Source organism: Papilio polytes, unplaced genomic scaffold, assembly GCF_000836215.1.
Source record: "Papilio polytes unplaced genomic scaffold, Ppol_1.0 DF823824.1, whole genome shotgun sequence".
NCBI classification, from domain to species: domain Eukaryota; kingdom Metazoa; phylum Arthropoda; class Insecta; order Lepidoptera; family Papilionidae; genus Papilio; species Papilio polytes.
Window position 1 is genome coordinate 100102 of NW_013525380.1, and position 12488 is coordinate 112589.

The following is a 12488-nucleotide window of genomic DNA, read 5'->3' on the forward strand; positions in this document are numbered from 1 at the left end:
GTCTCTGGATACATTAAAGGTGGTGCCCTCACAAAGAGGTGTGTTTAATTTATGAGTACCAATTAGTTCGAACTGATATCTATCGGATTTTTTTGTAATTGTCCCCTTCCGAACAAGAGAGGCATTGAGTTGATAGGTCTATAAATTATAAATTGATTAATTAAAATTCTAATCAACAATTAAATCATAATTAAAAAAATTAAAACAATGAACTGTTCCATAAAATGTATATACTCTTAATTATTGCTTTACTTTTGTTCAATGATATAGTTTGTTGTAATTTATTTAAATTTAAATCTCAGTAGTAACCTAAGTTAATAACGTAAGCTCTTTCTATATTATTACTATTTATTTATAGCTTTTAATAATGTAGATAATGGTTAAATTTAAATGTAGCATAATATATAGTAACATAATAAAGCGTAAACACACACTTCTTTGTTGTCTAAGATGTCAGCAATTACAGCATATTTTTTAATAAATCTTTCTTTAAAAAAACACTTACGACACGCTTTAGACTATATATTTTAACAGTATAAAACTTAGGGATAAATAAATTCGAAAAAACCATGTGGGAAAGGGACAATAAACAAACTGCCAACATTAAGGAAGCAAGTTTATTATGATTAATTTGGCAATACAATAAAGTATTTATAATTTTAGGCGGATGAAGCTGGCCGTCCAGCTAGTTTTTTTTATAAAATTAAAAACATTATACACCACTCCACGACAACTATGTTCCAGTTAATTCATATCTTTTCCGACGACAGGGTTGTACTTTTTTTATTTTTTTTTATTTCATTTATAAGTCATTTATTTTATTACTTTTTTTAACTACATTTGACTAAGGTATATCTCAATTAATGTGCTATGGTCATTACGAAATACATTCGGGTCCTTTTTATAAGACATTGTACAATCGCGGAAATCCGCGGTGATCCACTTCGGGAATAATAGCCTTGTTTATTGCGATAAGACAAACTCCGCCCATTACAAATAACAAATGCAGTGAGTGACGAAGGGATAATAAAAATAAACTAGCCGTTTAACTATCCGACTCTTTTTAATACACAGATTTGCGTTATATCTGGTTTGAAAATGTCACAGCGATTGTAGCTTTTAACGATGAACACCGCCAATTTCACCGACTGTACTTATTTACCTCTAAACAGGTGAAAAAGGGTTGTGTAATTATGCGTATTCTATCCTTCTTTTGTCTGCATCGTCACCTCCTTTAGGTGGGATCGTGGTCAAGTGCTAGCTTAACAAATAAAATAAAAAAAAAACAGAATTAGATAAAACTGTTGTAGGGGCACAAATTATTATGATCAAAATATTTTACACTAGCTGTTGCTCGCGACTTCATCCGTCTGAAATTAAAAATATAGTCCATGTAACTCAATGATAACGTAGCTTGGTAATGACGAAAGAATTTTTTAAGGTCCAGTTGTTTTTAAGTTATTTCAATACATACAAACATACAAATTTTTCCTCTTTATAATATTAGTATACACTAGCTGTTCCCGTGCGACTTCATCCGCATGAAATTATGAAAATTTTATTTTATTGCTTACATTTGTCAAATTATAGCAAATGTCAAAATGATATGACATTACAAACCTTGGCAATCTTGCTTCCTTAATGTTGGCAGCAACTTATGGTCTCTTTCCCACATTAGGGTTTTTATCCAAAATATTTACCCCATAAGTTTAATGGCGTTAAAATAAAGCGTGACGTAAGTATAGGGCTTTTTATTAAAAAAGAATTTTTTCAAAAATATGCTGTAATTGCTGACATCTTAGGCAACAAAGAAATGTATGTTTACGCTTTATTATAATAGTATAGATAGATATATATAAGAACATTTCTATGTCAATATAGGATATTAAAATATCTTTATTGAAAAAATGCAATTTACACCTTACTATATGCCTCATGGCCCATTTCCTCTTTCAAATTATAACAAATTGAGATACAATTATAAAAATAATTGAATTTAAATAAGTCATTAACACAAAAAGGGATCAAGTCGTAGATTTTAAATAAATGATACAGATATAGAGTAAAAAAAGACATCGAATTGTCGAGTCTATCATTCGAACCCATCTTTGATTTTATCTATGCTTTGAAGATGCTACGAAAAAATAGCTGGCAGTCAATAAAAAAAAGTCAGGAATTCATATAACGCTTTTAAACACCTTGTTAGTTATTTTTATATGGCTTTAATTGAAGGGTATCAGTATGAAAAAAAAAAAAACAAATTAGACTTCCAAACAAAGTACACTAAAAATAAATATTCTCAAAAAACAGTACACTAAAAAGTAACGAAATAATTCCTTGAAAATAGTAAACCTTCCCTTATTGTAGCTATTATGTCGATATTGTACAATTATTATTCACACCATTAAACTTACGGGGTAAATATTTTGGATAAAATCACTAATGTGGAAAAGAGACCATAAGTTGCTGCCAACATTAAGGAAGCAAGGTTATTATGGTGACGGTAATTTTGACATATGCAATTGAAAATGTAGACAATAAAAAAAGATTTTATAATTTCATGCGGAAGAAATCGCACAGGAACAGCTAATGCAAAATAAAGTTTATACTTAATAGAATCGTTAAAATAAAATGATAGATCGACCCTACACAAAATTCATCGTTTACCAACAGCAAAGAAACCTTTCCGTTCCGATTAACAGAGGTAACAGTTATCTACAATAAATGACAAAGAAACCATCTTCTCCCTACACCTTTCCACCCTTATTTGACGTTCATAATTTATGTATTGTCAGCTAACGTAGTTAACCTCCAAATTCGCATTATTCACACATTATAAATCCTACCAAGCGTGCTGATAAGTGTAAAGAAAAGATGGCGGACGCCCCAATTGACAGCTCGATGACAACAGTTTTGGCGCGGCTTTTACATTTTTATAATTTAATTTAGCAACGTTTTTTATACTAGAGGAAAAATAATTAGGCAATATTTAGCTTTCTTTGTAGTTCTTTCTATTTCGTACTATCCTTACACATAGCCCCCAGCACATAGTTCCATCTTGTTTTCGGTCTGCTCCTAACTGTTGGAGTTTAAAAAAAACATGAAATGTAAAATAAATAATAATAATGTTCATGAACCACATTGTGACGTAACTATCATTTAAAAAAATCTTTATTTTTTTCGATTCCAATCCCACGAATTTTGAGAGATCGAGATAATTACCGTCCACATTTTTAAAAGCTGTAGAAAGTATTTTTTTGTAGAATGTTTCGTTCAAAAACCAAAGTACAGTTAATAAAATCCTTGAAGACATACAAGTCGAGTACACCTGTTTAGTCTGTGCTTTCCACGTCATTACGCGCCCATTCAGCCGCGCGCGCGATTTTCGAATTTCGAACGTTTCGCAAGATGGCGGAGCCGTCAAATTTACGCTTGTTTTTTTTTTAAGTTTAAGATAAAAATTATTTTGTGTTGTGTAAAAATAAACAAACAAATAATTGAACATTTAAAAATTTTAGTTATTCGGTGAAGAAAGTTTAAAATCTAGGAAATAAAATTATTTACGTAAATGATACAGGAAAAAGGTCACAAAGAAACATAATTAAACAATATTGCCAGCTGTAAAATCCACGTAATTATGGGGAAAATATAGAAAATCTCAAAGAACATATCGGAAAAGTTAATCGCAATCAAACAAAGAACCAACTAACCTCTACAATTATTTTTCTTTACTTCAAAGAACGTTAAAGGCATACGGGCTGAAACAAAACTACAACCTCCTTGGAATAAAAATACTCCTTGCTGACCGGCGCGTTCTGCTAACGAGTAAAAAAAAAACAAAAGTCGTTCTGGCATTTTCGTACTTTCGCTAATTCTTTTTCGGTGGTAATCCCCCGCTTTTGTTCTGAGGGCCCGCATCAAGTCGATGTTTGCCACTTGCTACTGTAACTAAGCCACTTACGGTTACACGGGCGATAAAATAGTGTTGTTACATTAATATATCGATATTATCGATCATTGGTCCATTTAGTTAAATTTACTACCTTTCCCCCGCCACTACGTCCGCGTAAACAAAAAAGAACTTAGTAAATAGTATGTGCTCTTCCAGACTATGTTCTACATCTGTGTCCAATTTCGTGGTAATCCATTCAGCAGTGTAGGCACACTAACAAAGATCCATCCATCCAAAGTTTCGCAGTCATATTAGTATGAAAGTATTAATTATTGAAAAATTTGCAAAATGTTCATTTGTTATTCAATATCTTCATTTTTATTTTTTATATATTTATTTTAATTTATCAAAAAGAGCTAATTCAAGTAATAATAATTAGTTTTTTTAAAGTTATTTTAAATGGCTCATAACGAATGCCTTATTTCCGATCTTCAGAATGTACTTCTGTACTAGGTATTCTTATTATAGTACATTTTATCGACATTCGTTTTGCACATCACTAAAAATGCTTGACCAGAACTTTGCCCAATGAAGCGAGAGCGGGCGACAATCCCGTCTCGGAATCACAGAGTAATGCGAATACAGAGGCTACATTATAAATACAATTTTACATTTAAAAAGTGTTTTATATTGAATTTAATATTTTTTAAAATTACATTTAAATACAATAGTAAGTCAAATCATTTTTATTGTTTTTGTCATTTATTACATTTTTATTGTTTAAATAATGAGTTATAGAGATTGCTTTTCAACAATTGTTCCCTTGTCATAAAGTAATAGTTACTCGAAATCATCTAACAAGTAAGCAAAGAAATAATACATAACTTTGATGAACGTTAAGATTAAAATTAAGGAGAGTCACTGTTTTTTTTAAATTCTCATAAAACTATTGCAGATTAAAAAAAATACAATTTCTTCCACATTCCCCTCTACACGTCCTTTACTCTATGCCAACATACGTCAAAGAGTATAAACCGCTATAAGGCGTCTCGTTAAGTGCTGGCTTTGTCAGCCTTCGGTAATCCGCAAGCCTCTCCCAAAAGCTGGGAAAATAACGTAATTGACGTTCAAAAAGTCAAGAAACGGAAAAATAGTTCGATCATTATTGCATTGGTTTTTCTGTGGTTTGTAATCTACATGTCCTGGGTTCGAATCCCGACATGTAACAATGTTTTTTTTTATTGTCGAATTTCGACTTTCAAATGTACATATTATCGTTCTTACGTCTGTATGAACGATGATATGTACATATGTATGTACGTCTGTATGTTTTTTTTATGTGTATTACGGCATAACTCCGCCGCTAGTGGACCGATTTAGATAATTCTTTTTTTACCCGAAAGGTACCCTTGCAGGTGGATCCCATATTATTGTTTGATTTTTTTTTAATTTCACGCGGACGAAGTCGCGAGTAACAAGTAAGATATAAAATAATCTATCAGTAATATAAAAGAGTAGTGCATATAATAGGGTTGTATATCAGGTGATGCAGTAAGCACCCTCTGCGCTTCCAACGCTGCGTTTGACAGCCCGCCATTGAAGTTATAAAGTCAGCGTTTATTGCCAACCAGTGCTATTTCACGTTCACAGCGAATTATTAGGTTTTTGAATGTATTTCTGTACTAGCTTTCGCCCGCGACTCCGTCCGAAGTATTAAAAAAACAAATGCATAGCCTATGTGTTCTTCCAGACCATCCTCTGCATCTATGCCAAATTTTATTGAAATTCGTTCAGCAGTTTAGGCTACAAACTAACAAACATCCATCTAAACTTCTTAATATATTATTAGTATGATGTTTAATTATTTATTAAAACATGACGCCAACAGTATATGTCAAACTAACTAGGTGTTCCCGTGCGGCGTCATCCGCATGAAATTATACCAACTTTATTTTATTGTTTACACTAGCTCGCGACTTCGCCAGCGTGATTTCAAAAAATAATATAGCCTATGTTACTCACAGATAAATTACCTTTCTAACGGTGAAAGAATTTTTAAAATCGGCCCAGTAGTTTTTACGTCAATCGAATACATACAAAAATACAAATTTCCTCTTTATAATGTCAGTATAGATAAATCTTCATATTAAGTAAATTTTATTAATACTTATTGATCAAACAAACATATAATAAACATCTTAAGAGGGCAATTTTCGCGCCAATTTATGATCTAAACGTCATAAAATGGCGGGAAACGATGACAGCCGGCGCTGGCAGTAAAAAAGAACGTTTAAATGACAAAATTGAAGATTTCTTGGCTTTTATTTCTTATGTATTATTTTATAAGATTTGACTATGAAAAAAGTAAAATCTTCACGTATTGCAATCTCTTTAAAACTCGAAAATTAATATTAAAATCAAATATATAACCTAAAAAAAATATTTGGATCTGGCTCACGAGAGTACCGCCATGTGGCGTATGAAATCGACTTCCATTATTCCGATAGTCGTTTCGGTACACGGGCTAATAGCGAAGAGCTTCGACCAACCCCTCAAGAAGCTCTCGCTAGACAGTTGGATTAAGGGCTCGATTCAAAAGGCAGTTATTTTAGAAACCGCACGCATAGTGAGGAGGTTCCTCTCTCTGCCCTGACCACAGGTTGCTTGAGTCATCGGATTCCGCAGCCGGTGGTGCTCCGTTTTTTATATAATAAGTTTTTTTATTTTTATACAAATAATTGCATAAAATAATGAGGTTCGTAATGTAATTTACTAAAGACAGACTATATATTTCACGAAGAAAAGTAATCACAGATAATATTTTAGTACTTTTTAAATCCTTCACTGGCAACCCTAAAAAACTGTCGCATCGGCTTTTCACAGAGTAGCGTGAAATCAGATGCGACATTAGTTATTGGTCAAATCTCACTTGCCTTTTTATCGTATCGTTTTTATTAAAGCTTTAAAATAATGATTGTCTTTTTAGGTTACTCGCACGTTTTATATCGTCCATTTTATTATGCTTTTTATCGCGTATTTGTCAGCTTTTTTCTATTTTAGTATAGAATTAGTATGTTAAAACGAAGGTCAAATTTTCTTTAGCACCACTGATAAAGTATCAAGATAAAATAAATTTTAACTTGTAGATAAAACACATATCGGTTTAAATAATAATCAGAATTATTGTAAAATGTACAACAACTCTGTTTTCAATATTTAGGGCCTGTAACAAATTGTAAATTGTCGGATAACGATCCTACGATGGAAATATTGGATTATGTTACCTTATCTGACAGTGACGTCATTTTAAAGCAATCTGAGCCTCTATCAGCCAGTGGTGGGACAGGTCCTTTAATGTTTCATTTGAAATAAGGATAATTATGGCTTTTACTATAGACCGATAAGGTTAGCTGTCCCAGTGTAAATGAAGGTAACAGCTTACTAGCGCCCCCTTAACCATTTTAAAAGTGTCAAAAGATTTGCGTATTGTAGCTGTTACCTTATGTTTTTAACACGTTGAATGCGAAACCAAGTCTAAAACACTTGGTACGTATCTCGAATATAGTGCGAATAAGAAATATTTATGTAACATACAAGGTGCGCTACACCTGGTACCGCAGGAACTGAAAGAACACTGCCTTTTAACATTTAAATGTCATTTTCTATCAACTAATCAGAAGCAACTAATAACACCCCTTCTCACATTGTTTGTTTTTAATTCTATTTTTTTTAATTCCAGGTTCCGTGCGTGTTTAAAACTGGCCGATACTTCAGTTTCCAATATGGTTGGGAAATTATTCTTCAACGTGGTACAAACGAAATGCTTCATACTGAAACCTGTTAAAATGTGCACACAACGATCCTGGTGGGGGAAATGTTTAAGGAAAGGTTACCAAAAGCAAGCGTTCTTGAGAGACAACCTGCCGTATTAAAGAGTTTATGCCTAATGTAGTCCCTTTCTCTTTCTTTTCTTATAAGAGTAAGGGAAAGTGAATGTGACTGTAGAGACGCATAGGAAGGGGAAATATCTTTATGTGCGTATCCGTCGATTAAGGGTAACGCATCTGCAATTGCAGAGGTTATATCGCCGTTTGGGCGAATTATAGCCGCTTGCTCATTTACCACCTTATATAAAACCCTTACAATGTTATCATGTATGCCGCAAATTGCATATTGAACACAAGTTATTAACAAATTAATAGGTCATATTTCCGTATACCAAACAAGATTCTGGCCCAATAAGAGAATTGCATCTATGACGTTTCTGGTAAAAAATGTTTTTTTGTAAATGAACTCATTCGATATGGAGTTTAACTACTCTATGATTTTCTTTGACATTTTACAGGAGAAAACGGTTTGCCAGTGACATTTGTGATGAGTGTTGCTATTAATTGCAGTTTTGTGTTTATCAAGGCAATAAATGTTAGAGTTGCAATGTGATTTGTCACGTATTATATGTTTTTTTATCACTGCCGGTGTTTCGCATTTTTCTTATTAAATTTATTATCAAATGTTAATATTTATGAAAATATTCCTATAATTATTTATTTATTATTTTTATTTACCATAAATGCAAATATTAACATGTAAATAGTGTATAATATAGAAAGAATATTATTTATCTTATAAACTATAGCAAATATTTGTCACTAATTACTAAAAAAATATAATATTTAATAGATTTCAATGAAAACTAGCGTGTAGCGTTTTAACATTGACAGCGGCGCTAGTGAGCTGCAATAAACATAGTTTAAACACCCAAGATGTTTTAAAAAAGACAACAGTGACCAAATTTTTTTCACCGGTACTTTCTTTGAAAGGTACATCAGTTGTCTATTTTGCTGTCACCACGTGTGTACATGTTTTATACAATTTTACAAAATTATGATAAGCTCCATCTATTTATAAAAAAGTAAACTAAACTATAAAAATGAAATAAAAACAATTTAGTATTGAATGCCATCTATTGACAATTTAAATAAAACTAATTATTTCAACATTTTTTGAGGATTATGTGGGAATGTTTCAAGTAAAATTTCTGTTTCTCTTTGGTCGATCAATCAAGCCGCACTGTTTTTTATAGTTTCGAAATAAAACTAAATAGATAACTATAGCATATTATATTTAGTATGTAACTCGAAGTTCCTGTTTTTGACAATATTTGTAGCGTAAAATAATTGTCTATTCTATTTATAAATGTTTCTAAGTACTTACTAGTAGATAATTGTAAAGAAATTATTTGTAAATGATTTTTGTAGTGATTCTGTAAATGTGTATCAAACAGATATAAAAAAAATAAATCAACTATAGTTTGAAAGAAGATCTTAATTTTATATATTTCGTTTTTGTTATATATTTTCTATAAAAAATATGTCAACATTTCAAAGTTTTTTTTGTTAATTGGGCAATTATTTGGTCTAAAATACTCCTTCAACTTATTGTAAAATAGTAATGTCCTTTTACAATATTTCAATTCGTACAAACCTTTAGATAATAAAATAGAAAATGTAAATAATGTTTAAAAGCAATAATATTTTATTGGTTGTGTTTTGTGATAAAATATTTTAAACTATAGCCTAAAATTCCCGTTAATTGTAAAATTTTAGAACTATTTAAAAGTCGAAGATATTCCATTTTCTGTAGTTTTTCAAAATTTTAATATTTCCGTAATTTAGATTGTGAAAGTAGTTTAAATTGAAATAAAATTATTAGCTCACTGAATCTCTTTAAATATAAGATATTTATGTGAATAGAATGTAAAAGTTGTTAAATAAATTTCGCTTCCTTACAATGTCTACAAATAATGAATAAAAAATGCTAAAGAATTTTTTTTCTTTTATTTTAAAGTTTATTTTACTCCTAACTAAAGTTGGTTTGTTTCTGTACGCATATTGCCATCTAGTAGTCGTTTTCCAAAATTATCGGAAGCACACTGAATTGTTTCTGCGAAGTTAGTTTTGCTGCCATCTAGCGATGAGTTTCAGAATTGAAATTTTTGTAATTAAATGTTATACTAATAGATGGCGCTATAATGAAATTGAATTAAATTTGATTGAAATTGCAAATTCAATGGTATTTTCATTAAAATGTAAATAAAACGAGAAACACGTGTCTGATTATCTTTATTTAAAAATACATGTAAATAAAATTCATCAATCAAGAAGATACAATATATTTCCCATAACCTCACACAATTTAAAACATCATAGTTTCGCTTTAACTTTTCCCGTTTCATCTAAAAATTCAATAATATATTGCGCCATTCTTTCTGGATTGGTAAAATGTACATCATGACCGCCATCTACCGTCACAACTTTGAAACTCTTATTTTTACTAAGATCTAATATTAATTGTTTAACTAATTCTTTTGCTTTAATATATCCTCCTTCAAACTGATTTGCAGAAATAAAAAGCGTTGGAGGAGAATTTTTAGAGAAAATACCGTAATAATAATCTACTGAACTGAAAGTCGGTGCTAAAATCTTCTCTCTTTTGTCCCAAGAAAGCCTGTAATTAAAGGAAATGAATTAATTTAATTAACCTATGCCTATGCCTAAATAAATATGTCTAAACAGTATTATTATTATTAATATTTTGGGTGCCACACTAACAGCTAGTTAGCTAGTTAGTTTTTTATTTTCATTGAATAAAAAAAACTGGACCGATATCATAAATACTTTCACTATTATAAAGCTACATTATCACTGAGTAACTCAGGCCTTGATTTTAATATTTTTTTAAATTACTCGTAAACAAAATCACTAGCGTAAGCTAGTTAATAAAAGTAAAAATGGTCTCGCTGCAAAACAGTTTATTTACTACAGCGCCATCTATGGTCAAGAAGTTGAACTAACATTATTTTAAAATCACGACATCTATTAGAAGACGGAGAAAACTGTATTACAAGTAGCGACATCTAGATTTCAAATTTGAAATTAATGCACCAAAAACTACATAAAACTAAAATTTGTTACAATTGAAATGACTTAATAAAAAGATTTCTTTGTTAATCACAGACATTATTTACTCTTACTTGTATCGATTTTCTCCTATTTTCTTTAAATTTCTCGACAAAATCAACTCCGCTTGTTCTTTAGTCATTTTTCTTGCTTTCATAACAGCATTTGTCGCCGATTCTTTACTGAATACACGACCGTCGTTATTTATACTGGAAAATAAGAATATTTACTAGTTAAAAAACCAAAAAACACATCAGTGTAACATAAATAGATTCCCTGAGTTGCTAAAAAGTTACCCTGTCTCTAAACAAGCTTAATTTAAAAAAAAAAACAGTTGATTTAATTTTTTTTAATATAACTTGTAACTTCTAAAATAGTTAGCCATAGAAATAAACACAATTTAAAATACTTATAGTTTAAATAAAATAATTAGTTTATTTTGAAAAACAATAACTAATTAGTTAATTAACGATTTCCTCGCAAAATGAAAGATTTAATCTTTGTATGGACATTTAAAAAACTTAAAAATCATACTAACATTATAAATGCAAAAGTTTAGACTGATGTATGTTAGTTTGTAGCCTAAACAGCTGAACAAATTTCGATAAAATTTGGTATAGATGTAGAGGATAGTCTGGACACACATAGGCTACTCACTTTTGTTTATTTTAATACCACGCGGACGGAGTCACGGGCAAAAGCTAGTCTACACATATTTTATTAAGATATAAATACTACAAAATATATACCTTTCATAATTATCGTAATAATATTTATAGAACGAATTAAAATGTGCTGAAAAGTCTGATATCAACAATCTACTTAAGGCCGGGCCAGCATCTAAGTGTACAGCACACTTCACTCTGCCGGGAAACACTGCATTGTAAAATAAACCTATAGGAAAACAATAAAACCAATACATTCGTATTCTTAAATGAAAAAGGAAGGAAGGAAGAACATTCATACTATTTTGAAGAAATTACCTTATCTTGATTTTAAAAAAATAATAAAAAAACATACAGAAGAATTAAGTACCTCCTTTTGGGAAGTCGGTCAAAAATTATTAACGGGATTAAGGGCCTATCCCACAACTGGCTGATAGAGGCTCAGATAGCTTAAAAATGACGTCACTCAGATAAGGTAAAAAAATCTGATATTTCCATCACATATTTTACATGTTGGATTTTCAGACAATTTACAATTTGGTGGGACAAAAATATAAAATGTACTCTAAAAACTGAAATATTACATAACACAAAACTACAATGGACATGAGAATTATAATTCTTAAAAAAAAATAAAAAAAAAACCTAGAATTTTTCTTACAAATTTTTTTTTTTAAGATTTTCGATGTTTTCAAGTATTTTTTATAAACATTAAGTGATTTTTTAAGCGAATTTAGTCGTTTTTTTTATTAAATATATTTAAAAGACTTACATTAGCAACAGTCAACGCTTTTAAAAATATATTAGACAAACTTAAAATCTCCCTTACAACACACACGCATCAGCTAACTAGCTGCTAGTTCGTCACCCAAAATAATAATAATAATAATTAGATTTGATTTGGATTTGGCTCACGAGATTACCGCCATGTGGCGTATGAAATCGACTACCATTATTCCGATAGTCGTTTCG

General features: G+C 30.6%; 2 protein-coding genes across 5 annotated transcripts in view; one reads left to right on the top strand and one right to left on the bottom strand.

The window, feature by feature from the left end:
• Positions 1 to 8343, top strand: part of LOC106103306 — a 52129-nt gene extending 43786 nt beyond the window's left edge. For all 4 annotated transcript variants that reach the window (XM_013283040.1, XM_013283038.1, XM_013283042.1 and 1 more), the window contains one exon: positions 7632 to 8343. In XM_013283040.1, coding sequence (XP_013138494.1) covers positions 7632 to 7824 — 193 coding nt within the window. In that variant the 3' untranslated portion in view covers positions 7825 to 8343. The remainder of the gene's footprint in view (positions 1 to 7631) is intronic.
• A 1705-nt stretch (positions 8344 to 10048) lies between these two features.
• Positions 10049 to 12488, bottom strand: part of LOC106103294 (serine hydrolase-like protein) — a 4586-nt gene continuing 2146 nt past the window's right edge. The window contains exons 4-6 of the mRNA XM_013283024.1: positions 11601 to 11745; positions 10926 to 11060; positions 10049 to 10399 (exon numbers count right to left, since the gene is read on the bottom strand). Of these exons, the coding sequence (XP_013138478.1) occupies positions 10096 to 10399; positions 10926 to 11060; positions 11601 to 11745 (584 nt within the window). The 3' untranslated portion in view covers positions 10049 to 10095. The remainder of the gene's footprint in view (positions 10400 to 10925; positions 11061 to 11600; positions 11746 to 12488) is intronic.